Source organism: Rhinolophus sinicus, chromosome 15, assembly GCF_057876585.1.
Source record: "Rhinolophus sinicus isolate RSI-liver-muscle chromosome 15, RSI-T2T, whole genome shotgun sequence".
NCBI lineage: Eukaryota > Metazoa > Chordata > Mammalia > Chiroptera > Rhinolophidae > Rhinolophus > Rhinolophus sinicus.
This window is the reverse complement of record NC_142515.1, coordinates 3,747,616-3,774,872: the sequence shown is the minus strand read 5'-3', so window position 1 is coordinate 3,774,872 and position 27,257 is coordinate 3,747,616. Positions and strand designations below refer to the sequence as shown.

The following is a 27,257-nucleotide window of genomic DNA, read 5'->3' as shown; positions in this document are numbered from 1 at the left end:
TCTGTCTGGGGTGAAAAGGGTGGCTCGTCTTTCTAAGCCTTCTCCGAGCAGCCCTTCTGAAGGGCCTTTCCTAATTCCACTCAGAGCTGGGAGTTCTCCCAGAGGAACGAGAGGTGACAAGCCTTCGCTTTGGTGGGGATTCCAAGAACGTGCGGGATGACGCTGTGTCCAGCAGGAGAGGCCACAGAGGGAAGCACTAGGGCCTCCAGGGACAGGGAGGCAGGACCCCGCCCCTCATTCCTCTTCTTCAGCCCTGAGATGGATCCCCAACGCGACAGGGCAGGACACTCCACGTGGAGAGGGAAATGCTGCCCTAGGGAGGGGAGGAGGTGGACGAGGGCAGGTGTGCAGGTGTGCGGGCACAGCGAAGGGGACCCATCCAAGGAGTGGGGTGACCCGGTGGGAAGGAGTGGGAACCTGAAAAGGAGAACCCCTATTCCTGATAGGACTTTAGAAGCCCACATTCAAAAGGGGTCCAAATAACATTCTCTTGTGAGTATCAATGTTCCAGCTGCTTTTGCTGTCACCTGTAATTTCCCCAGATAAGATGGGGCCGAAGGGGGCCTGGAGACCAGGAGAAGCACACAGGTGTGACGGATGTGGCCTCAGCGCACTTAGAGTCCATGGGCCCTGCTCTCCCTCTTGGCACACACCCCTTCACCCCGAAACCTAAGGTCTGTTCCTTCCAGTCCTGTGCGGAGAAGCACCCTGTCTGCATGCAGCACATTCCCTCCCGCTCCGGGAAACCTACCCCAGGTTACTGGCAAAGACAGCTCGAAAATGGGCAAGAATCCAATTGGAAAAAAAATACAAGCATCCCCCAAAATACTAAGTCAGCATTTAGCAGTGTCTGCTTCATGGTGTAGGTGAGTGTTACACACACACAGATTCGCACAAAGGACCCGAAAGTCTAATGGAGAAAGGGTCAGTTTTGCTGAATGGGCAATTTCTTAGCTGCCTGACTTCTTGGAACCATTTGCATGCAAATGTCGCGGGCACTGTAATTCTGCGGGTGGCATTGGGGGGGGGAAGCAGAGCCCTATTTGAAGGGGCATCTCTGAGCACAAAGAAGGCATCTCCAAAAACACTGGGGGGACATCCAAATAAAGGCAGAAGGGCTTCTGCTCCCTTGTGGGTCTCCCATACTAGAATGGCCCAAGTCGCATTCCGGTCCATGAGCTTATACTGACCTCTAGTGGTGGCCCATTGAAACGACCCCACTGATGCTGACGGAAGTCTAGGCCTGAGGTCCTCTAATGACGTTTCTTGTCCCCCATCTCAGAATCCAAGCCCTGCTGTGATAAGCAATACTCTCTAATGCCCCATCGTGAAGTCCATAGAGACTTAACCTGCTGGTGCTCCAAGTTTCCACAAGATAAATACAAAGCCTTAACTCTAATGTGAAGCGGAACTAAGGTAGGATGAGGTAGGATTATTTCAGTGATTTACTAGAAGCACAACTTCCAGTGCTGCTCTCGTTGAGAATGCTTAAGAACAGGGGCCACATAGTAAATATTTATGGCTGTGCCACCGAAGGCTGTCACTACTACTCAGCCCTGCTGGTGACTCAACAGCAGCTTAGTGCATAAACGCATGGGCATGGCTGTGTTCCAATAAAACTGTTTATGAAACGATTTGGCCCACAGGATATAGACCGCTGATCTCTGGTCTAGAGCAGACTCTTCAGCTTACAGAACAGGAAAAACCTTCGTGGGGTGTGTGGGATGAGGGCAGAGAGTTGCCAAAACTAGGAAATAAGATCCTGACCAAGTGAGAGCAAGGCCAAGTGCCCTGAGCCACCTGCCCACCTGGCTTTTCCCCCTGAGTCCCCAGGCTGTCAGCCAGAGGCTCATTCCTCAGCTGTGTGTGGGGGTGGGTGGGGAATGGGACCATCGGTGAGGAGTGGGAGGGTACAAAGTGATCTGTGTTCAGCTCTGACACCTCAGGTTCCCTCCACCGCCCTCCACCCTGCCCCAACACTCACTCACTCACTCACTCACTCACTCACTCACTCACTCACTCACGCCTTTGTGGAGCAACAGACCCTGTGCCAGCCCCACCCCCACAGCCCTGGCTGAGCTGAGCCTCTGCAGGGCATAACCAGCTACCTCAGAAATGCACCGCAGGACAGCCAGCTGTCCTAGCTCCCCTAACAGGCCCCTCAGGGCAGCTCTGGGTCTTTCTCTTTGGCTCTGTCTCCACAGGGCAATGGCTTTCCTTTTTATAGCCACGGATGCGTCCAGCAGCGGGAGTTCAGCACCATGGCCAGAGAGCAGAGCGCCACGGGGCCAGGCCCCTCCAGTCACATCGTCAGGGCCCCCTGGACCTCCAGGGTCTGCTTGCTTCTGGGCCTGGATGCTGGACCAGTGTTTCCCAAACTCTCTGCAGTTAAATACTTCATTTTGTTTCTTTTTTTCCAGTTTGTCATAGACTGATACTTCCGTAAAATACAATTAACATGAAAGCAAAAAATGAAAAGACATATAAAATATATTATTAGCTTCAACAGACATAAATTTACTCTGTTGAATCGCTATAAAAGTTTATGAACCCTTAATCCCTCTTAATCTCTGTTCGTGGTGGACAGGAAGCAAACGGCCTGTAGCCCTGAGGCGGAAATGAGCTTGTGCCTGGCTCCCTTGCAAAGCCTGCATCAGCATTGGCTCTGGGGCCTGCACACCAGAGCGCAGGAGGCTCCTTGGATCCCAGGGCCCCGTGTCCTGGCCGCAGGGCTGTGGGTGTGGCCGTCCTTGTCATCGGTCCCTGGCTGCTGCTCCTCCACTGGTGAGGAACGTCCTCTCAGGATTGGCTGTCGGGCACCCCGAGGCTCCTGGGCCTGGGTCACAGGGACCCTCGGCCTTGCAGGGGCTCTCAGGATATCCTGCGTATGCCTCACTGGCGAGAACAAGGCTCCGGGTCCAGGGTGGGAAGACTCCTTCCAGATGGGGGCTGACCAAGGGCAGGACTGCACTCTTCGGCTGGGCGGGGGGCCAGTCCCAGCTTCCTGGCTCCCCACACCCTCCTGGTTTCAGGAGCCCAGATAAAGTCTGGAACCAGATTCTTGGAAAGAGAAGGCTTCAGGGGACCCAGAAACATGAAGGTGGGTCCTGCAGGGGCTGGGTCTGACTGAGGCAAGTGTTTACAGGTGGCTTCTCGGGGGCCAGTGACAGACACCTTCTACCAGCCACTTGGGTTCCTGGAAATAACAGACCTGTGTCCACAGGTCTGGACCCTGAATTTAGACCCTGTGAGTAGTCAGGCGGCGGAGGAGATTCCGTGTCCTGTCACTGACGGAGCCTCTCAGAGACTGCGGGAATCTGTGATGACAGCACTCCTGAGACCCAATAACATGTCTTGGGGGTTCTCTGAGGAGCAGGTTTGGTTGATGTGTCAGCGAGGACAGACGGGCAGGCACGATCCAGGGCAGCATCCCACACTCCACAAACTGAAGTAACCAGAATCCTTGGGAAGTGGACTCAGGACTTCGGAGAAAGTGAGTATGAGTTTGCTCTGGCTGCCATAAGAAGGTAGCACCTACAGGGACCTAAAGCAGCCGTAGTTAATTGCCTCACAGTTCTGAGGCCAGACGTCTAAAATCAAGGTAATGGCAGGGCCACAATCCCTCTGAAGGCTCCAGAAAAGGATTCTTTCTTGTCTCTTCCAGCTCCTGCTCGACCCAGGCGTGCCTTGGCTGTGGCCGCCTCGCCCCAATCTCGGCCTCATTTCCACATGCACCTTCTTCCTGTGTGTTTCTGTCTTCACATGGCATTTTCCTCTGTGCATGTGTCTTCGTGGCCAAATTTCCCTCTTTTTAGAAGGACACCAGTCATATGGGGTAAGGACCCTCCCTACTTCAGTATGACCTCTTTTTCAGTAATTACATCTGAAGGACCCAATTTCCAAATAAGGTCACATTCACAAGTACTAGAAATAAGACATTAATATAGCTCTCTGGGGGACACAATTCAACCCACAAGAGTGGAGTTCTCACCTGGACTGCCCTGAGCATAGTTGTGGTTCCATGGTCTCTGCTCACCTGCCAAACACAGTGGCCTGAGATGCACCAGCCCATTTGTGTGCCTGTTCCTGGGTATAAAAGTTCTCTAAAAATGCTATTTCTCACTATGATGGGGTCTTTGAATAAGAAGCAAGTTGATATCAGTTAATAAGTAACGGCACTGAAGGCAAAGGCCACATTTTGTTCACCTCTGTGTGTCCCCATGGTGTCTCACAGATACCGGGGGCCCCAGAAAAACCAGTGGACACAGTGGCTGGTCCCAGAGGGCCAGTGCTGGTGTCTCAGGTGAGCTGTGCGCCTGGGGTGGGAGTGGTCTGATGCTCCCTGTGGTGATGCTTCTGGAAGAGTTTATCTGTTTTACTAATCCCCTTTTATCTATGGCAAATATTGCATGCCTCAGAAAGGTCCATTTTTCTATGATGAAATGCAAAGCCTCTTAGCTCCTCTCTGCTTTTCATCCTTCATCAACAAGAGTAGTAAAATTTTCAAGGCTCATTGGAAGATTTGTGACATTCACTAGCCCAGGAGGTAAGAATTAGTTGAGTTCTACTTAAAAAATTTAGGTTGTCTGCTCAGCTATTCAGAGCAGCAGTTTTTCACCTTTTAGAAACGGATTTATAAAAATCACCTTCGGACCTTAGAAATGTTCCCTGGAAAACATTGGAGATGTTTTGAGATTTCCGCATGTAACATTTTCGTTGTTAGTGTTATTCACAACATTTTCATGGAGACAGAGTACTGGGCTCATTTGTGAGGTTTTGCCAAAGAAGCTTGCAGGAAAAGTTGATCTCCCAGGCACCTTTCAAGACCCCATACACACATCCCCTCCTCTCCAAAGTCCTCACTGACTCAGTCAGACGGCCAATTGCTCCCTCCTCCTGGCTCCTGCAGTATATTACTCCATATTACATGACCGCTCTGTCATCTTTGTATTTCCAGCACTCAGCATAGTACCCAGCCCCAAAAAGGATGCTCACTGCTTGTTAAAAGGAGGATGGAAGGGTGAGGCATGGAAGCTTGATTATTAGGTGGTCTCTAGGTTTGTATAAAATTAGAATCAGCAAACTAGAAGTAGGGACAAGGCCTTTTATAGATGAGTGTCTGAACAGCAGTGAGAAATAAAACTGAGAGGAAAACAAAGAGCAGGGGAAGTACTATAGACTGAATGCGTGTGTTCACCTAGAATTCGTGTGAAATCCTAAATCCCGGTGTGATGGTATTTGGAGGGGACTAGGGCACGAGGGTGGCCCCCTCATGAATGAGATTAGTGCTCTTGTATAAGAGACCCCAGAGACCTCGCTGAGTCCTTCCGCCAGGTGAGAACACAGCAAGAAGATGGCCATTTGTGAGCCAGGAATCGGGCTCAGCAAATCTGCTGACGCCTTGATCTTGGACTTACCAACGTCTAGTTCTGTGAGAAATCAATGTCTGTGGTTCATAAGCACCCACTCATGAGAGTCTGTTCTACCTGCCTGGATGGACTGAGACGGAAAGAGAGCATTTACCTAGAAAAGAAAACCCAGAAATTAAAAAAATACTGCGATCTGAGACCATTTAATTCATGTAGAGGCAAACAGTCCAGCTGGCACAACAGGTATTCTGGATGCCACTGTCCTCAGTAGATGGTGGACCTGAACGTTGCTGGTGACAAAGATAAATAGTCATGCCTGGATCAAGATGAAGATGCAATTGAAACTCAACCCAGATTTTTTTTAAAACTACTCTTCTGCAGTTTGGGGAGTCAATAAAATCACACCCGCCTTCTCTGTTATCTTCATTTCCCGCATTTTAAACATAGAAACAAAGAAAATTGGACTCCCTCCACCTAAAACTAACCTCACAGAAGCGAGAGCCTTCAGAGAATACTCTAGAAGCAGATTCCCTTCAAGACCAAATGAAAGTCTTGTGCTACAGGGCGTTTGGGTGACCTTCCATCCAGAGCATCTACTACAACAGAATCTGGCTCGTAATTTTAAAACCTAAAATCAGATTTACATTTAGTGCAGAGTTTGTTTGTGTACCACCAAACACACTTCCAGTCAACTCAGGGCAAGTCCGCTAAGACAAAGAAAATATGATTGCCAATAGTTTACAAAAATCTACATTTTTTTGTAAAAACATAATGGAACCCTCAGAAAAAAATAAAAAAATAATTCTAGATAATTCTAGATTAGGGAGAGGGCCTTGGGTGGTAAACACACAGAGACTGAGCGTGCCGTGGAGGTGGCCCAGCAGATGGCAGTGTGGGCCCTGCAGGCTGGGTGCGGGCCAGACCCACTGGAAACGGCAACACTTCAATGCCTCTTGTTGAGGACTCATGAGATGGTGACTAGATTTTTCTCTAACCCAGCAAGCAATTATCCAAATATGTTTGAACGGCGATATAAACTCCAAACCTCAAACTAACTTGGGTTCTTGACTGGTCTCCATGGATCACATTTTGGTGAAGGGGCCTTTGCCCAAGTCTGAGAAGCTACCTCCTGGGAAGTGAATGATAACAAACTAAACAGTAGCTTATCTTTAGGGTCCAGAGCCCTCCTGTCCCTGACTATCAATCCCACATTGAAACCTAATTGATGGGAAAACCAAAATGGGGGTGTGACACTTATTTAATAAATTTTATTCAGCTCATTTATTCCCAAATGACAGAGTCTGGGTTGGAAATATCTACAACAGTAGTTCTCAGAGTGGTCCCAGACTTCTGGGATTCCTGAGACTACTTCATGAGGTCTGCAAGGTCAAAACTATTTTCATTATAAGACTAAGATGTCATTTGCTTTTTGAACTGGGTTTGATGCTTGAACTGATAAGCAATGATGCTTGAACGGAAAAGCAATGGTGGGCAACATTGCTTGCATCTTAGCATAAATCAAAGCATCCATGTCCATCTGCACTAGACGTTATTGCATTCTTCACCATCACATACTCACAGTGTGAAAAAGAAAAAAGCCAGTTTTAGTTAAGAACAGCTTTGATCAAAATATAAATACACATACAACATGTTTGCTGCTTCCTGAAGGACTATGATTGTCTCCAGGAAGAGCACCTGTGCAGTTGGTTGAATTGTGAGCTAAACTAACTGCCTTTTTCATGGAACTCCGTTTTTATTTGCAAAAATGACTGATGAACTATGGTTATTCAGTGTTGAGTATTTGGCAACATTTTCTCAAAAATGAACAAAGTGTGTCTGTCACTTCAAGGAAAACAACTGACAGCAATTGTTGCCCATGGTAAAATTCGAGCCTTCAAGTGAAAATTAGAATACTGGAAAACTTGTCTCTGCCATCCTGAGCTTCCCAGCTTCCAAGCACTTAAAGATTTTCTTAATGAGATTCGTGGCAATGTGAATTTTCAGTGTTTATAATGAATGGGCGACACTGGAAGATCTGCGTAAGTCCGTTAACCAGTATTTTTTAAGTGACTGATATTTGATGTTACGAAATCATGCATGGGTTAAAGATCCATTCACAGTACAAAAGAGACCGATATAATGTTTTACTGCAACAGAAAAGGAAAAATTCACTCACAAAGTTTCAGATTCCATATTGCAACTGACCTTTAAGCAATGACCCCTTGTCAAGTTTTGGTGTAATATCAAAGAACACCCATGTCCACAGTTATCTAGAAAGACCATTAAACTACTCCTTCCTGTTCTGATTATATCTCTATGTAAGATTAGATTTTCTTCAACCAAAACAATCTGTCATGACAGATAGAAGACAGAAGTAGATGTGAGAATCCAGCTGTCTTCTATTAAGCCAAATACTAAAGACATTCATAAAATATGAAAGAATGTCACTCTTCTCACTAAGTTACTTTATTTTAAAAATATAGTTCTTTTTCATTAAAATATGTTACTTGTATTAACATGCAATGGTTTTACTATTTTTATTTTTAAGTAAATAAGAAATAATTATTGTGAATACTTGGTTTTAATTTCTAATATGTTAAATATCAATAGAGTTGGCCCAAATTAACAAAAGCTTTTTAGGGTCCTCAATCACTTTTAAGGAGTTCTGAAACCAAAAGACTTGAGATCTCCTGATCTATAGCTATGGAGCATTTTAAATACTGTCGATATCCAGGACCCTCTGAAAAAGTGATATAGTATCTACCTTGCTATCCAAATTCTCTACAAGTTTTTGTTTGATTGAATAAGTCCATGATGGCCAAATTTTCATGGAGGCATTAAGCTAGACAATTTACACTGGAGGTGGCAATTTATCAGTGGGTTTGGCATTAACTGACTTGGGTCAGAATATAGTTATGAAAACCTTCCAAAGGAGCTTCATTTGCAGCAGGGTGTGGGACACCCATGGCTTGGATGCTCAGTAAAAACCACAGAGCTCCTGGATAGATGACCTGGAGTTGCCTCAATAGTATGCTACCAGCTCGATGGTGCCTACGTGTAAGGGGAAAATGCAGGTGGGGGCGGGGGGGTCTGGGAAACAAAAGTGTTTTGTTCCAAGATTCCTCATCCTGGAGCACGAAATGGATTTTTCACGTCTTGTTGAATATACCTGATTTTTATCGTCACTCACTCATTAACTTTGTTACGCAAACACTGAAGAGAATGTTTCATTATATAGCAAGGTGAGATTCCCCACAGTGTAGGCTCATTATATCTCTCGTGGAATAAAAGCATTCACAGAAATAAAATTTTTATAGAATGTTCCCTGGAAAAGGCTTTTTATATGCATCCTGCATATTTGGAATTTTGACCTGTTCAGTTTTGGTGTTTATGTAAATGTTTCTTAAAAATATATATATAAGCTCAAAGTTAAGAAGTTAAAAAGAGCTAAATTTTCTTTTACCCTATTATTTATTTTATTTTTCAACTGAGGAAGCAGAGACGAGACAGCCACGTCTTTGCTATATTTGAGCTGCCCTTACTCCTCACTGTGACCAGGAGGTTGGATCCGATCCTCTGTAAGTCCCTTTGCAGTCCTGGCTTGGGGGTCACAGAGTTTGGGGTGGAGTCAAGGCCTTCCCAGTTAGTTCAGGTTCTCCTCTGGGATGCTCCCACAGTGCCCAATAGTTCTGCTTCCAAAGCATCTCGTCACAGTGGACTCAATGTCTGTCTGTCCAGCGGTACCGTAAGCTCCATGTCTATCGTGCCCATTGCTGGGTTCCCAGCTCCTGCCTCACGTCTTAAATAGATGAAGTGCTCAATAAATATTTGTTTGCTGCTTATTTGCTGAAGCCCAAGTCTCTTAACACATCAGCGTGTGCTTTTTGCCCAACACCACCACCTTCAATAGCAGGCTTAATCCCTACTGTGACTGTGATGGAGCCATCAAGAAGGGGTTATCTTAAGTACATAAAGATAATATGCAGTGCATGGTGTCCGGTGAAAATGGTTCAATTATTAATCAAAAGGTGAATGCTTACCCGATTAAACACTAAGAATCCAGCATACTCAGTTAACCTCAAATGCCACATACCTGGGGAACTTCTGACAGATACCAAAGTCTAGTGTTTGGATGTGCACTTGAGACTTTTTACAACCCTTTCATGTGCACACACCGTGTCCCTGTAAGATCATGGGCCCCAGCCACGTGCCTCTCTGGAGACATGAGCAGAAAGTCTGCGTTGAAATCTCAGTTCAGCCTCTCCTTTGCTGTAGGACGGTGGACACACCATTTAACCAAGCTAAGCCTCAGTCACTCATCTATAAAGTGAAAATTGGTTTATAGTTATATAAACCAATACATGCTTTTGCCGTGAGGATTCAATGACATTGCGCCTGTAGAGCATTTAGGGGTGCACACACTGACAGACAGTAAGGTTTGTTGTGGTTGCTGCTGCTGACAGAGCCAAGGGACCACGACCCACTCATACTCCCCTCTGGAAGACCCTGCGAGCACGCCACCATCGCTGCACACTGAATGAGAAAAGCAGAAACTCCCCCTCCCAATGAGTGACTTACGAGTTGAACATTTTATTGAAGTGGCCTGCTTCAAGATAAGCAGACGGGCAGAGCATTCCACAGAGGGTCAAGGTTAGAAATTAAAATCTTCTTCTCTTGGTGTGGGCTGGGAGGCAGGAGACAGGAAGGAGCTTTGTTTTTAAAATAGTTTGCTTAAAACTAAATAGAAACAAACTCATAGACACAGAGAACAAATTGATGGTTGCCCCGGGGGAGGCAGGTGGAGGACTCTTCCAAAAGGGGGAGGGGATTAGGAAGTACAAACTTCCAGTTATGAAATAAGTCATGGGGATGTAACATACAACACAGGAATAGAGTCAATAACATGGTAATAACTATGCCAGGTGACAGATGGTTACCAGACTTATCGTGGTGATCATTTTGTAAGGTACGTATATAAATGTTGAACCGCTATGTTATATACCTGAAACTAATATAATATTGTATAAATTAATTAAAAAACAAATATAATTAAAAATAAATTAATTAAAACATGTATACAATAGTTTGTTTAAAATGAATAGTCTTAAAACACAATATATTTCTATCTAAATTGTTCTTTTTTACTAAACATTTAAACTTGTTGAAAATGAAACTTGCATGGTCTGAATGAAGCCTGTGTCACTTACAAATTCTTTCTTTCTTTTTTAACTAGGACATTGTCTGAAATTCTAAGTGATACTATAGTTATGTTTCCGAGTCTTTGGGCAGCTTGAGAACACACAGCAGGAAGAGCATAAGGTACATGGACAGACTGTACACCCTTCAAAGAAGTCCTGCTCAGGGCCCTTAGTGTTTCACAAAGTTCCCACATATCTCAGGTCTTCCTTGAGCACAGCTTTAATAAAACCAGTGACCTGGGCACATGAGTAACTCTGGCCTTGCCTTAGGATTTAAGGAGCTCAAAGTTCTTTGATCACAGGATCTGCTGCCTTCTCTGGGTGTGTATGGGAAAGTCATATCAGGGAGACCCCACCCTTCCCAGCTCGGGTCAGCATCCAAGCCTGGTCAGGGCTTTATTTGAAACAAACAGGGTGCCTTTGCCTAAGCAAGCGGCTCCTTTTGATCTCAGTGGACGAGGTCCGTTGTGAGACCCACAGAGCAGTGAAATGAGGCCCTTGATCACACTTCCTGTCTGGGACAGAACGCAAGGAGCAAGGACCTTTCATCCTTTGCTCCCTGTGTTCTACCCCCAACCTTCACTGTCAGCCTTTTGTGGAATTGAGTCAAATGCAGATAAAAAGGAACACGAGCCCGGCGACCTGTTTTTAGTCCTGCTTTGCCACTTGCCGGCTTTGGATGTTGGGCAAGTTTATTAACCTCACTGGGCTTAAACAGTTTGCTTGCTCATTTACTACGCAAAACAATTAAGAAGGCCTGCAGCAGCTAAGGGTGGGGACACCCTCTCACCGTTAGCCTCACAGTTCTGTGAGGGAGGGGAGCTTCTGACACACCTGGTCACAGCTCCTCCTCACAACCTGAGAGCAAACCTGCTATTGTTAACCCATTTCGCAGAGGATAGAGTGAGACTTACTGAGATAAAGATTAACTTCTCCACCCCAGGCAACTTGACTCCTGAACTTTCCTGCTCAATCCTACACTGGTGGTCCTTTCTATTATTTACTTTTTAGTCATGAAAACAGAAGCTCAGAGAGGATCAGTGAGTTTGCGGCTAGGAGATGCCAGAGCCGTTTACACCTGTGTCCCCAAGTCCTGGGTGGTGGGGCTTTGGGGCTGAGAACAGGGAACAAGGACTAGAGAATAGATCCCTGGCTGAAGGATTTCTCTGTCTGAGGACCCTGGGGTTCTGGGGCCTGGGGTCTGGAGAGCCCAGAGGGACTCAGGGACCAAAGATCCCCAGCTTCCCACCACATTAGAATTTCAGAATTAAACTCCTGACTCTGAGCTATTCTGTCCCACACATGTCATGCCTGTGGCCTTGTCCATGTTATAGAAAGACATCAGATTAGGTGACTAAGCACCTGGCTTCAAGTCTGCTTACTAGTCTTATTGTGGTGATCACTTAATGGCTGGTTTTAGCAGAAGAGAAAGATGGCCCGGGTTTGGCACTGGGCAAGTAGAGGGGTGCCAGTTCTGGAACTCTGCATGACATCTGCCTGTCCTTGGCAGAATCTGCAGGTTTCCAGGTCTTCCAAGAGGCTGAACATCCTCAGAAGGCGGGAGGATGCTGACGTGTCTACCTGTATGGCCATTTGTCACATACTGAGGTGCCAATAGTGTATGACCACGTGAGGCCAGCTGCAGGATCAGTATTTAGACCCTGAGGAGTGTCACACCCAAGGAGATAACTCTCCCTGCCCTGCCTAATCCACAGGATTTGTTGCGATGATCAAACAGCATTATAATGGTGATAGCAAAGCTTACTTGGAGGTTACCCCATCTCCCGCTGTCTTTGCAAACATCCAATCATTGGGGAAGCCCAGTCACTTCAGCATTAGTGAAAAGCATTAATTTCCCTAAAGTAATCATCATAGACCCTATGTTCTTGTAAAATTGAAGAGCACGATATCTTATGTGATTTATTTATTTTATAAATATGGATGGACCTTGTCCCCTAATTCAACATAATAGGACTACGTAGGTTAAGTAGGGATCCTAGTCTGAGCCTTGAAACAGCCAAATTCCACAGAATAGATCAGACCTTCAAAATAGTGTCATAGGTGGTTCCCTTACACAAAGAATACGCTGCACATTTATTAAGTAGTTTATACAGCAAATTACTATTTAATGGAAGGTTTTTCCTTGGATAAAAAGGTCAGTAGCCTTCATTGTACCCTGGACATTCATTGAAAGGCCCATCTCATAAGCTGGGGCACAGACCCGAAGGGTACCCTCAGCACTGCCTGTGTTGTGAATTGTCTTTATGTTTTGTTCTTTCTAAACAAAATCTCAACTGAATTCTTCACACACGTGGTCTCTTTACCTTCTACCTTTAGACATAACAAGGGAGCCATTCTCTTCATCTCCCAAATTGTGAAATGTAGTTCCATTTACCTGATTCCTATGTTCTAAATGGTTCCTTAAAGGCCACCTGTGATGTAAGGATTAAGACAGTTTGTCCCCCAGAGAAGCCAAGCTCTGCTCAAACACTGATGAATCAATGCAGTCTTTACATCCTATTGCATCCTTTGCACTGTCACGTAATATGAGTGTTGCCTATTTATTTAGCAATCGCCTGCATGGATGTGTGGCCCATATCTGTTTCCTTGTCATGACTGGACACATTATCAAAATCTGATATAAAATTCAAAGGACACAAATGTTTTTAGCTTCAAAGAATTTAGAAAACTTTTACTGTTGATAATCATGTTTTAATGTGTTCAAAGTTTCACAATAAGTTAATTTATTAGAGTAACATTGACTTAGCAGGACTTTGGAGTGAGAAGCTAGAGACAAGTGACCTTTTCCAGAAGAGACATAATTTTTGAGTAAGCACCTGTTTCACATGGAATCTAATAACTGCTTTTTGAGTGTCTGTCTGGACTGCTCAACAGTAAGCACCGTGGGGACAGGTACCCAGCTTTGCACAGGCTAATCACATCACAGGTATTCAATACATGTTTCTTGAATGAAAAAACATTATTCATACAACAGATTGTTACAAAAACAATAGCAGGTCAGAAGGTCATTAATTCCCGATCGCTTCATAAAGGACACATCTTCCTGCCCCAAGAGCTTACACTATGTAAATCACACTAAGGGAATTCTGCTTCATTTGGCTCTGGTTCCACGAAGACATGGAAGTTGACTATCTCAGAATCCCATCAGTGTTCAGCCTGACTGACTTATGGGCTATTCAAGCCCAAAAGCTCCTCAAAGTGATTGTCTGGAAGAATACACTACTGGTAAAGTAGGTCGAATCCATTCTGGGGCCTCTTTAAACTTTCCTGAAAAAAATGACACCCTGACCCAGTTTCACCCACTTATGCCTAGAGGGCACCCAATGCCTGCGTTCTTCATGGGCCTTGGCTCTGACTCAAGGAAAGCCTGCAAACAGTGGTTCTCGAACCCTTCTTCCTCAGCTCTGCTGACGGGTGAGACACTCTCGTCGGACCAATGACATTTGTGTCGACACCACAGCAAGAAAGCAGAGGGTTGGTCGCTAGAACTTGTTGCAATGTTGTATTTCTATTTTGACTGAATTCACTACAATCCTTTCAAACTGAAATATGTTTAGCCTCCTTACCATATAGGTTGTAGGTTTGTAATTTTTATATTTTCTCTATCTTTTCACTTTCAATCTCTTCCCCACCTTGGAACCTCAAAAGCGGGTATCAGCACTTCTACCCACCACTGGGTTTGCTATGTCAGTGAGAGAGGGTCCAGAAGGCCAGGTCATTCACCCCAAAGTCTTGCCTCCAACACCTGTTTCTAGAAAGATGAGTTCTGAATCCCTCTGTACTTGGAAGTCTTCATTCACAGAGTGAAATAAAGAAATGCCTGGTCTCTCCCGACAAGAATGAGATCACAGGTGCTCACATGCTTTGAGCTACTCAAAGGAAAGGTGCGTGATACAAGCCTTTATTATTTCAGAGGGTGAGACTGGGTCAGAAGGGTCCACATAGTCATTGGACCACTTTGAATGATACATAGATGGAGAGCTTTCCCTTTCAGCTTCCCCACCCTCGTGGGAAGGACCTTTTCCCAAAGGACATCATTTATATAGAAACTAGTGTCATGAGATACAAAAACTATCACAAAATGACGGTCAATCAGGGCTGCACTTACCCACGCTGATTGTCCAGACAAGCTAACCAGTTATTGTTCAGGGAGCTGACATATGATAGACTAGACCTAAGGACAATATGACGTAAAATAGAATTCAGAATAAAATGCCATCCCTTGGAGCATATTCCATTGGCTTTCTCTGCTCCTGCTTCTGCTGGTATCTGGCCTTCTGGTAGAAAAAAATGATGACCACGGTGATAATATTTAGGAGAATGATGAGCAGCAAGAGCCAAAATGAGTACCCGTATCTGTGGGTCGTTCTTCTGTCGGTGGCTGGTGAAAAGTGTGGGTACAGTGTCTGGGCCAAATCTTCCGAGAGGTTATTGGATTGGACGTTCCCCACACACAGTATCATGGCCAGGAAAGTGAAGGATGCTGAAAGAGTAAATTTCATCAAGGATATGGTGAGACACTTTGCAATGTCACTTTTTTCTTTATGGCACATGTACTCTGCGGGCATTCACTGAATGTCTACACTGCTGTTTACACTGTTTTAGGCACTAGGGAATGTAAAAGAAATACCAGACACAAGCTTCTCTGACCCGCGTGCCTCACCTTCCAAAGGGAATAAGCTGTAGACCTCCGGTTGCTCAGGGCTGGGGATGGGCCGGGAGCCCGACGGGGTGGCAGTTGAGGACACAGGGCTTCTTCCTGAGGTGACGAAGTGCTCTAAACTTGACTGTGGGGGTGGCGCACATCCCTGTGGGCACACTAAGCTCCACTGCAGGTGTACGTTCCGTGGGTGAACCGTGCAGAGTGGGAATCATGCCGCAAGCGAACCGTTTGAGAAGGACGCGGAGGTTCCCGTCTATCGAAGCCGGGGTTTGACTGAGCCATGTGGTCACCATGGAGTCCGTAGGCCATGAAACTCTCCCTCTGCTGACATTTACCCAGAACTAGACGGCTCTTTCGGCATCAGACATGTCCTGGCCATAACCCACACCCAGGAAACTTTCTAAACAGCGCCCCCGAAAGCCCTAATTACAGGCTTTTGTGTGAGGAGAAGCTTCAGCTGTCTTTGATGACAGACTCTGTCCTCAGTGGGATGGTTTTACTTCTTCATAATCTTTACAGACAAAACCCCCGTCCTCTGATGCCCTGTGCGTCTCACACCCCTTAATTTTCCTTCATTACGCCCTTGTGAAGTGTCTTCTAAAAGCTTAGTCACAGAGGGGCAGCCTGAACACAGGGTTAAATAACTTCTTTTTAAAGTGGCTGCACATGGCTTTGATTTGAATCGGGAGGGGTCAGCGTGCAGACACGGGTGCTGACCCGAGCCCCTGAGGGAGGCCATGCGTCGCACTGCCTGCTTTTTGGCTTTCTGGGACAGAAGGGGCTGAGGAGAGAGTTCCTGAATGCTCAGGACTCTGGCCTCCCATCCTGGCCTGTCCCCATCGTGCTCTGTGACCACCACATCACTCTGTGCTCTCTGGGGGCCTCGGCTGAGGAACAAATGCGTTGGAGCAGACAGTCTGCAAAGTTCTCTCCAGCGCCAAACTCTCTCAGTGGTCTGGGTCAGGGTCAGGGTCAGGCCACGCCAGGCAGAGTCCTCCGAAGGGCAGACTAGGTGGGGCCAGAGAGCACAGGAGCCCAAGAGGTAATACTGCTGTGTTCCTCCTGGAAGCAGACCCCGCTCCTCTTCCTTCAGAAACAAGCCAGGAAACCCCTTCCTTTTCTTCCCTCAGCCAAGGAGAGTTTGTCCAAATCCAGCCCTATAGGGCTTGCTGTCCTTCCCTCTGGATCCCTGCAGTCAGCCTGACCCTGCCCTCAGCCCACAATGACCCAAGGCATCTTTGTGCATAAAGCACGCCTGCTGGCCCAGCCTCAGTAAGCCAAGAGGCCTCGCTAAATTCTCCAGCCCGGGAAGCCCCGAGTGATGAAACTATGGAGTCCCCACAGGCAAACTCAGATGAAAGTCTGGCTTAGGAGCACGGGGTCACAGGGCTGCCAGGAAGTTCAGAGGGGCCCAGATGTGAAGCCAGAGCTCTTCCTGGGCCTTGGGCCGCAGTCAGAATGCAGACCTCCTCCATACACATCAATGTCTCAAACTGCTTTTCCGCCCACCCTACAGCTTCTCTCTGGGAGTCAGAACTTGCCCAAGCAGGGAAAGGAATGTGGCAGGAATTCTCTCTCTGTCAAACAATTCTTTGTTGTGAGAAGTAGGTGGAGGTGGAGGGAAAATCTGCAGGCCCCCTTTTTTCATGTTTTTCTCCACAAACAGGCACTGGGCCCCTATTGTGTGCCAAGTCAGCTTATCCTCAGCTGGGGAGGAAGAAAGGCAGCCTTAGGGGAAAAAGGGTTCCTTCTGGCTGAGAGGAAGAGATGGGCTTTGAACCCGAAGGCTGTAGGCCCAGCAACAGGGGCCCCACTTCTGGTCTTCCTCTCTGGTACTAGTGCCCGATTTTCCTCTCGGGAACCACCCCCACCCCAGCCCCAGCCCCAGCTCCCAGGTAGACCAGTGTCCACAGCCAGTCGGTGGGTCAATCAATCCGAGAATTCAACCCTGCAGGCCATGGAGATGGCTCGAGGGATGGGGAGACGGCTCTTACAGTGGAAGTCAGATTTGGGGAAAGAAAGACTCTTTTCTCCTGAGGTTGTTGCAGTCAGCTGGCAACGAGCCAAGAACGGCTGGCAGCCATGCCACCTGTAAGAGTAACAGCCTGGCTGCTTAGTGATAGAGGGGACACGGGGGACACTTAGAGTCGGTGCACTGAAGGGAAGCAGAGTCCTGGCCGTGGGAGCTGAGACCCTGAATCCAGCTGTACCTGAAGCTCCTGCTTCCCTTGACTTGAATTACATGAGCGAAAATTAAAGTAATTATTTTTCACCTTGGCAATGAGTGCCAATGAGTCTTGCTGGCCTTTGGTTTGGTTGACCGAGGTCAAGGACAATCACAGAAATAGCTTGAGAAAGGAACCCTGGCATTTGGGGGAGGATATCTGAGCTGGTAACCAAGTCCCTTAGCCTTCTGACCCTGTTCCACTCGTGAGACAAGGAGCAGGAACACTCATTCTGCAGGACCAGTGTGCCTGGCCCCTCCACTTGAGGGGTTGCTTGTTTTCACCACCAGGCAATATAAGCACGGAAAGGGCTAGGCATGCATGAAAGTGGCTAACCCAGCCCGACCCAAATCCTCAGTGTCAGTGTGCAATGCGGCCATGGAGGCAGGTTTGCCGGGGACAATCCCAGTTCCACCTATTGTCCTGGGTTAATGATTATGAGTTGCTCTTTTAAAAAGTCCCTGTTTGATCAGTGAGTTGCATGGCTCTCCCATATCCAGGCTGTGCTGGGGCCTGCTCACCCATCTCCTCAACTATTGGCTTGAAAAAGGCCACAGTGGACGTATTTACACACCTCAAATCGGCCAGTGCTGCAGTTGGCGCCCCTCCACCAAGAGCTGGGTGTTCACGTTGGCTGGCACACCTCTGCTCGTGGCCACAGCGCAGAGGCACAGGCGCCCCTTGCGGCCACCTGCACCGGGCTAGTGTAAGGATGGCCTCCCCGGAAGGACAGGAGGAAGCTGCCCTGAGCCTCTCCTCCAAGGCTGCCTGCAGCCTTAATATCCAGAGTACCTTGCCTCTGCTTGAAAGTTTCTGGCCTGTGCTAAAAACACCACCTGGAATTTACACATTGGCGGGATGGGCTTCTTCAGGTCCCTTCTCAAGGTCAAGCTTTCCTGGTGGAGAGAGGGAGAGGGCCGGAGTAACCTGGCTGCCTGCCAAGGGCAAAGAGGCACCCACTTGACCCTGCCTCTGGGCAGATGTGGTGGCCACAGAGCCCTGTGAAACCCCAGAGAGAGTCAAACCTACTGTGACTCAAGCAGGGACCCACTTCCTATCTGGGCTCCAGCCCCCACCTCAATACCTTGCCCAACAAACAAATAAAATAACCTAGCAACACCCTGGGCTCACAGGTCACTCGAAGAGAGGGTGTTGGCCCCAGATTCTCCTAAATGACATTCTTGGTGGTTTTCCGTGGCACAGTCATGCAGATGTGTCACGGATTTTAGCTCAAGGTGACTGTTATATGGAGGCAGGGAGAGTAAACAAGTGTGTGTGTGTGTGTGTGTGTGTGTGTGTGTGTGTGTGTGTACTTCTATACATCACACAGAGCCTAATTTGGAGTTAAGCACATAGCAGGAGCCCAGCGAATGTTTCACTGATTTATGTGTTTTAATTAACCTCTTACATTAGATCCTTAAAAGCTAAGACTGGTGTATGTCATCGATTTTAACACCTACCCGCCCACCCACTGCTTGCCCCTCACCAATGCATTTCAAACAGGAGCTTATGTCCAGAGATTCTTAATAATGCTACCGATTTAGAAAGATAACCCCTAACCCCCCGCCTGCGACTCGGCACGTAGCAGCTCCTAATTTCCATGGCTTGACTGTGACCATGTATGTGAGCGTGTGTGAGAGCGAAGCAGAAAGACAGGCAAAGAGGTCGTCTTCTGACGCAAGTGCCGTCTCCTGGGTGATACTCACCGCTGAGCCCACTCCAGGTGAACACCCCAATGGGCCCCAGGAACGTCTGGTAGGGGTTGCTGATGCTGTTGTAGAAGGTGAATCCAGAACTCAGCAGCGAGGTGGACAAACTGATAACCAGGCACAGGATAACCACCAAATGCAGAGTTTTAGGGGAAGAGTCGCTCAATGTCCCTAAAACTAAAACAAAGTTTGGTCAAGTCCATAGCGCAAAATGCAAATACCAGCTGTGGGCCTGAGGGCCCTCCACACACGCCCCCACATTGCTCTGCGTTCTACCCACGTAGGTACTTGGGGCAGAAATGGTCCAGCGGCACCTATCAGGGGTCAGAACAGGAAGGGGTGAGATCTGGGGATCCCCACAGACTCCCCACTCTAGGCCGGTCCTTGAACCTCACCTTGAGAGTGTCACCGCAGTGCTCCAGATACGGGATCTATCCCCATTCTAGAGTCCCCTAGGAAAGCACGTGTCCTCCTTAATAAGCTGCTGCAGGGCTGGACAACCTTCCCTTAGAATGTTCTGGCCCCAGACACTTTCCAGTGCGCGTTATCACAGATTCATTGCAGGCTGAGTCCCCTTTGCTCTGAGCACTAACTCTGCTTCCACGTGGAGATACTTACAGGGTGGGCCACCCTGAAAACCTGTGACACTGAGGATCTGTAAACCCTGAGATTTCTGAGATGGACCCAAGAGCTCGGGGTGGCCATTACAGAGAAGGCCAGGAGGGGCAGGCCTAATGGAGGTGACCAGGGACGTGGGAGCCCAAGTCTGGCCCTGGCGACAGGGAAATGACTTCTATGTGTGCAAATCGAGGTGTGGGCCGCGCTTCCAGGCTTGACTTTCCTGGAGCCAGAGGAGACCCAAAGCCCACGTGGTCAAATGAGAAAGGTGGCCTTTGGAGAACCATCCGGTTTCTCTCAAGCTAAATTTCTCTTCATTCTAAGAACATTTTATAACATTTACCTATTTCTCAGAGCAAAGGAGCTCCAGATACGGCTTTTGAAAGACAGGCCGTCCTCCTGTTTCCAGCCACCACATCCATTCTCCCTGTACCTGTTTCTTCTGCCCACTCCCCTGTTTACAAAATGAGCAGCACCAGGGGTGAGCCGTCCCCATATTCACCTGAGACCCCAGCCATGTGTTTATAAAACCTCTCCAGGGGCCAGCCCGGTGGCTCAGGCGGTTAGAGCTCTGTGCTCCTAACTCTGAAGGCTGCCGGTTCGATTCCCACATGGGCCAGTGGGCTCTCAACCACAAGGTTGCCAGTTCGATTCCTGCAAGGGATGGTGGGCTGTGCCCCCTGCAACTAGCAACAGCAACTGGACCTGGAGTTGAGCTGCGCCCTCGACAACTAAGACTGAAAGGACAACTTGAAGCTGAACGGCACCCTCCACAACTAAGATTGAAAGGACAACAACTTGACTTGGAAAAAAGTCCTGGAAGTACACACTGTTCCCCAATAAAGTCCTGTTCCCCTTCCCCAATAAAATCTTTAAAACAACAACAACAAAAAAAAAAAAAACACCTCTCCAAGGGCTGCCAGTATGTTTTAGGTCCTAAGGAGAGTGCCACCATAGTAAATAAAGTATTTACCAAGATATTCTGTCAAAGTCACAATGACATAAGGAAAAAGATTTCAGGGTCCATCACAATATACCAACCAAATCTTCGGGCACTGACAGGTATGAGAACCATGATGGGGGTGGGTAACAAAAAGTAAAAGCCTCTTTCTTCCTCCAGTCCTGTTGGCCAGGCCCCAGGGAGACAGCAGGCAGCCTCTCACATCCTCACGAAAGAGCAGCTTTAAAGAACCAGCCAGAAAGTCCCTGTAAGATTTGGGGGTGGGGGGGAGGTCAGTGTTCCTCCTGCTCTCCCTCGTGAACCACAGTCTTTCAGAGAACAGGGGCCCCCGGAGCTGGCAGAGACCCAAGGGTGCAGTGTGTATCCCGGGAGGAGCTGCCAAGCCTCCTCCTGAAATGTGTCCTGGTAGCAAGGAGCCCTCTGTTTGCAAGGTGGCCCTTTCCATCACTGTGTGGCCTCAATCATTTAAAAGTACTTCTTTGTGGTGTGCCCAAATATTCATGTTACGACTTTTGTCCAGGGTCCTAATGTCCCCTTCGGAGCAACACAAACTCCACTGGCTCTCCCTGTTGGCACCTTTGCTTTCCATGTATTTAAAGAAGGACCTAAGCCCACGTCTGCCGCTGTCCTTCCAAAGCTGCTGCCAGCCCCGCCCCCGCGCTGCCCACACTTCAGTCCAACCCCGCTTCTCAGAGCGCAGTACGGTCACAGCACTCCCAGCAGCGTTGGGTCCAACCTGTACATGGATCTATCCTCTCTCCGTTTTGGAACCTCTACATTCTATGAGTTCAGGTTCTTTTACTAAATGAGCAGAGGGAGACGAATTTCCTGTCATTGGACAAACAGTGGGCACGACATTGCCCTGGCCAGCACATCTGCCATCAGACATACCTAGATATTGGGCACTTATGGTAAGAGTCTCATGCAGAGAGAGATGGCATCCTGACAGCCATGAGTGACAAGTGTCCTTAGACAGAGCGGGGAGTGTAGGGAGAGGCTCCGGGAACAACCCTGGGTCTTGAGGGGAGTCATGTCAGGCTTCCAGCGCTGAGAGGAAGAGAGGGGCATGTGGCAGCGAGCATGTGCAGGAAAGAAAGGGGTCGCCAGGGAAAAGCACGGGAGAAAGGAAACGTGGCCACCGCCTCCAGACGCACAGCCACACAACCCTTGGAACCCCAGGAGACCTGAGAGGACAGAGGGAAGTTATCAGTTCAGCACCCTAGAGATGATGACTTCACCGCCCTATGCCAGAGAACACTTTGCTTCACTCAGTGAGATGGGCCTGGGAGCAAAGTTCAACTCATATATGTTCTGTCTCCTCATACCCAGTGATGCCGGGACGACTTTACAATTTCTGTGAATGACCCATAGACACGCTGAAATTCTCAGCACAGCCCTCTTACGTGGGATGTTACTCATCCCATGTAAGAACCCTAACAGGGCATTGGTTAACCTCAAAACGTAGTCCTGCCTGTTGCCCATTGGGGATGTGTGGGCTCTGAGGGACCCCCTGCCCTCTGCGGTGGCCACCCGGCTGGGACTGTCCCGAAGGCTCTGACCACAGGCTGAGACTCTTGCTTCTCTGTCTCACCGTGAAGGAGTCATATTGTTATAATTTAGCACACATTGGTTTTGAAACTAGTGGCAGGTGACACCAGAGGAAGAGGAGGAAACTGGGAGAAGCCAGACACACCTGTTCAGAGGTGCAGGGTCGATGCTGCACATGCTTCAAAACTTAGTCACCAGAGGAAGAATTGCTTCCCATCCACACTCACCCAGCAACTCCTTGGGCACAATGGGGAGACTCTGGGATCTCACCAGAAGCTACCTGGGGGCTAAATATGAACCCTCCTTAGCCAATAAGAAACACTTTGGGTACTGAACTAGAAAGCAGAAATGTTAGGTGAGAAAATGTCATTGGTCCCCGGCATCTGTGGGTTTCTGGAGAATTGTTCTGCTTTATATGCTTACTAAAAGCTGTAAATGGATGTTTATTCACTTTTTCAGAGTAAATTACAGTGTGACAATTAGGTTTAGCTTTGTTTTTTTGACTGCTGGTAAAATCTAAGAGATACGGTTTTTCAAAAGGGAGGCTATTTGGAGCCTGTTGACTCATACTTTTCTGTGTATTAATGTGACAATTTAATCTTAATTTTAACTGCCGTATTTTAAAATTATATTTCAGCATTCTGAATCCCCTGCCACACAGGTATGACAGCTGTATCTCCTCTCCCCACCCTGGCTCAGAACTCAGACAATGGAAGCTGGAAAATCAGAGAAAGTTAGCAAGAATGAAAGAACAATAAACCCCCAGAGCATCTGACAGCTGCTCTGTGCCTACAAAATTAGCAAATATACATCCCGTTCCTTTTTCTTCCTTTTAGGGGCCAAGCTTTGGAATCGGGAAAAGCACCTCACAATTGGAACTAATTGCCTGGATCCTGGCAGCCCCAGGAGAGGCCGTGACCCCCACAGCTGGGTGGGTGGGCAGTGTGCAGACAGGGTCATTCGGACACCCAGGCTCCCTGTGCGTGGGGAGGTAACCCTTCAGGACCCATGTGCCAGCTGGCATTTCTAGCTCTGGTTTCCTGTAAGTCCTCAGGAATCGAGGGAGAGCTGGTGGCTTTGTGGGTGGGTGGCAGCTGCCTCTACGCCCTCCTCCAACACCTGGTCACCAGGGAGCCTGGACTGGTGGGCTCCTCAATCAGTGTACCCTCGGAGGAGCTTGTTGCGTCCACAGAGCCCAGAGCATGGGAAGTCCCAGCTGGTGTGCCCAGTCTCCTGGAAATTTACCAGGGTTCTCTCGGGAGAAGAGTGGAGAGATGCCTCTTCTGTCCCCGTAAGCTCCACCTCCCAGTGCGGTCATGTCTCTGGGGGCAAATAATAAGTCACTCCTTCCCCGAAATGTATGAGAGAGGTACCGTCCAGGGAAGGGGCGGTGGGAGGGAATAGTAAGGAAGGGCTGTTTGTAAATTTGGGAGAAACAAACCTCATTTGTTCTCCTTGCAATTAATTGACTTTTGCAGCAGATTTCCTTTCTGAATTACTTTTAGCCTGGGATAAGAGTACAGTGTTGAGGTCCCTGAGGACAAATGGGGATGGTGGGACAAGAGACTGGTTGGGGTGGAACGCCCCTTGCTGCACAGGCCCCTGCATACACCTTGGTCCTGAAGTTCTTGCAGGGTGGGTGCTACATTTAACTGATGGGAGGTCTTTTTTCTAGAAAAACTAGATGGTGATTCCACCAAGGCCAGGAGCTGTGTGCAATTCTCCTCAGTATCCAAACCCCTCACTCACGTCGCAGCTGCTCAGGACGTGTTTTTGAACGGAAATGAAATATCCAGAACACTTGAAGTAGCCAAGGCAGCGTGGTCACTGGTGGACACAGTGGACCTGTCGCTTTCCCTCTGGATATTGGACATCCTGGGATGCCTGTAGACAAAGCCAGCGGGTCTCCGGACCAGCCTGAGCTGCCCAAGCACTGTGCTTACACAGCGGAGTCTCCTCACCGGGTCTGACTGATCATTTTCCCCAACACTTGACCGATTGTTGGCTGAATTATTTTAGCACTTTGAAATCAGCCATCATCATTTCCTCCTGCTTGTTCATGTCAAGATCTACAGCCTAAATTGGCACAATGTGATAAACGCTATGTAGAAATAGAACTGAGCTTTGCAATATTCATTACTCTTTGGAGATTTTTAGTGTGACCTCATCCGTGCCAAGAAGCTGACACAGTTGACTTCTCAAGTGGAAAAGCCAACCCACCATGGCTGGGGAGGAACATGGCATTGACACCGCTTTTATGGTGCTGGCAATGATTGGCTTCTGACTGGAAATAAGCCCCCTGTGGTCATGAGACGCCAGCAGGAAGCAGCCATGTCTCACTGCGACACTGCAGCTTTGCTTTCCAGGGAAGCACGCATGGGTCTGCTGCAGCTGGACACACGATAGATGTTCTAGAGACGTGACTTTCTCCCTTCTTTTCCAGAGAACTGTTGATAAGTGTTCCAAGTTCAACAGTTGCTAAAACCATCAGCAACGAAGCACCCAGAGTCCCTGAGGGGGCATCCCTAGTAGATGGGGGCACCTTCACTGACGAGGACATGGCTTCTCTTCCCCGGCGCCTGGAGGCTGACAGTGACTTGAGGAAGTTGGATGTGGCTCTCCAGGAACAAAGACTAAAAGGAGAGCCAGGCAAAGCCACGCACGTGTTCCACCTCCTGCGCACATTGCAGTGGGTGCCCGCTTGGCCCTGCCGCCTCCAGGGCTGTCCTTGACCACGGCTGTCCTATTTCAATGCCACCATGGTTCCAGCACACCTGGGGCTGCAGAGCCACACTCTGGCCTACCCTTGCCTCCTCTGAGCTTCCTAGCATTAGGTAGGCGGGTCTGTTAGTGAAGCCATTTATTGCAAATTGGAACCAACTGGTTCCAAACAGACACTAGGAGAATAAAAAAAATTCACAGGGTGTTATCTCTTATTTTAAAATCTCTAAATGTGTCTGGAAATTCAGAAACTAGTACACTGTTTGGTTTTGCAAATGCTATGTTCACAGTGCAACTGAATCTTTGAAAGTCTTGGTTTCTAGTCTTTGCGAGTGGGGAGGGGAGCGGGGAACTGCAAAGCAAGTATTCCTTGTTCTCCCGAGAAGCTGAGGCTGGTGCTGGAGGAGGTGTGACGCTGCTGAATCTGCGGGGGAGACCTCGTTTTTGGTAACATCTAAAAGACAAATTTATAACTTGGAACTATAACCATGTTGCTCTGGATTTAAGTATCTCATTTCATTAATAAAGTCACAAACAAGAGCTAGAGACTAGAGCGAGTGCCTAAGGCTCAAACTCCTACCACCATGCATTGCGCAAGGATCAGACCCCACATTTGTATAAGGTAGAAACTGACGTGTAATTATGAGTCAAGAGGAAATGGCTGCATGATACCTGGCGATACCTGTATGCAACACTATACGAAGCAAAATCCATTTCAGGTGCTAAATAATTTAGTGTTGCTTTTAAATCTAGAAAACATAGTGGTATGTAGTCAAACTTCAAAAGTCAAAGAAGTAACTAATTCAACTTATTCTCAATGAATTTTTATTTTCCACTCATTGACAGTAAGTAGGGCATTATTATGTAAGAACTCAGAAAAGGATTTAGGAGTTCCTGTGAAATATATAATCATTAGAATTAATGGAAATTTAATATCATATCCAACAACAATGAGATTTAGGGAGGGAAAACTGCAAACCCAAGTTGGTTAAAGAAATGAACTTGAGATAGAGGAATAAGAAGTGGACCACATTTTCCACTTTAGTTTTTCCTCACACAGATACCGTTAATGCAGTTGTGCCCAGAGGCTGTTGTTCCAACTAAAAATCCATAGTGTATACAGTTAAAAACTGTGTCCCTACTGGCTGTTGGGTACCATATTGCTGCTGCATATCTTTTCTTAATGATTTACTTGCCAATAACCTCACTTGAAGCTCTTAACTGAAACACAGCCTATGCTACAATCAGATGGCTGTGCTAATAAACACAACCGGAAATAAGGAGGCTGAAATGAAGATACAGTGAATTTTCAAAATTGAAGATATCTGTTCATATCTAGAGCCCAACTCGAAGCTTACAAGGAAATTATTTTTGAATGGTTACATGGCTCAAATATAGAATGACATGAATGTTACCCAGTTCATTCAATCTCACTATCCCCATTCACACGAGTTTTTCATTTACCTGCAAAATCTTTGTCTGGTTCTGCAAGTCCATGATTCAGTTCTTGAGTGCTGTGACCATGAAAGAGTCCGTAGTTGATCGCAATGCTGCCATTGGAAGAAGAATCCTTAACGGCGACTATACTGCTGATCCATTCTCGATTCCCAAGAATAACACAAATCACAACAAAAGATCCAAAGCTTGTGAAAAAGCTTGCTAAGAACATCAATGTTTTCTTTGTCGTGGGCATTTTCTCAGGAAAAAAAGGGTCCTAGGATAAAAAATATACATATATTTTTATAATGTTTTTGGACCTTATCATTTGAAGTCCAGAATTTAGAAATGGAGTCTAATAATTTGTTGTAAACTATAAAAGCTCGCTGTTCATAGGAAGGGTTATGCTAATGAGCGTTGGACTATGACCATAGTCATAAAGAATTACAGGAGCTGAACTTTGGTCTGGAGTAAGAGGTTGCTATGGATACAGCCAACCAGCAGAAACAAGGGGTGGGCATGGTCTTCCCAAGGCTTCCTCAATCACACAATTAATTTATAACTCTTTGTCTAGTGCCCTGGGAGCAAGTTCAGCTACCATGTCAGGACAGGACTAGAATTCCTCAATAATAAGGCAGCAGGGGATCTGAACCCCCAAAATGTTGCTGATTCTAGCAGCCAACAACATAGAGTCTCAACCCCTTCATGAATTGCTTTACTGGTTAATGACTTGATGACAATTGTTCCAAAAGGAATCCCTAAGGAGATTGAGACTTTGCTAAAGTTA

The 27,257-nt window shown here is 47.4% G+C and overlaps 1 protein-coding gene across 1 annotated transcript; it reads right to left on the bottom strand.

The window, feature by feature from the left end:
• Positions 1-13,257: 13,257 nt before the first annotated feature.
• CLRN3 (clarin 3) lies at positions 13,258-26,884 on the bottom strand. Its single transcript, XM_019728347.3, has 3 exons — positions 26,498-26,884; positions 19,183-19,362; positions 13,258-15,071 (listed from the first exon to the last, which is right to left on the bottom strand). Exons 1-3 carry the CDS (start codon positions 26,724-26,726, stop codon positions 14,791-14,793), a joined length of 690 nt encoding a protein of 229 aa, XP_019583906.1. The 5' UTR covers positions 26,727-26,884; the 3' UTR covers positions 13,258-14,790.
• Between the last annotated feature and the right edge of the window lie 373 nt (positions 26,885-27,257).

Coding starts and splice junctions, on each gene's coding strand:
- CLRN3 (XM_019728347.3), bottom strand. CDS start 26,726: ATGCCCACGACAAAGAAAACATTGATGTTCTTAGCAAGCTTTTTCACA. Junction 19,363..26,497: donor ACCAGACAAAGATTTTGCAG/GTAAATGAAAAA, acceptor ACTTTGTTTTAG/TTTTAGGGACATTGAGCGAC. Junction 15,072..19,182: donor CACCTGGAGTGGGCTCAGCG/GTGAGTATCACC, acceptor TTACTCTTTCAG/CATCCTTCACTTTCCTGGCC.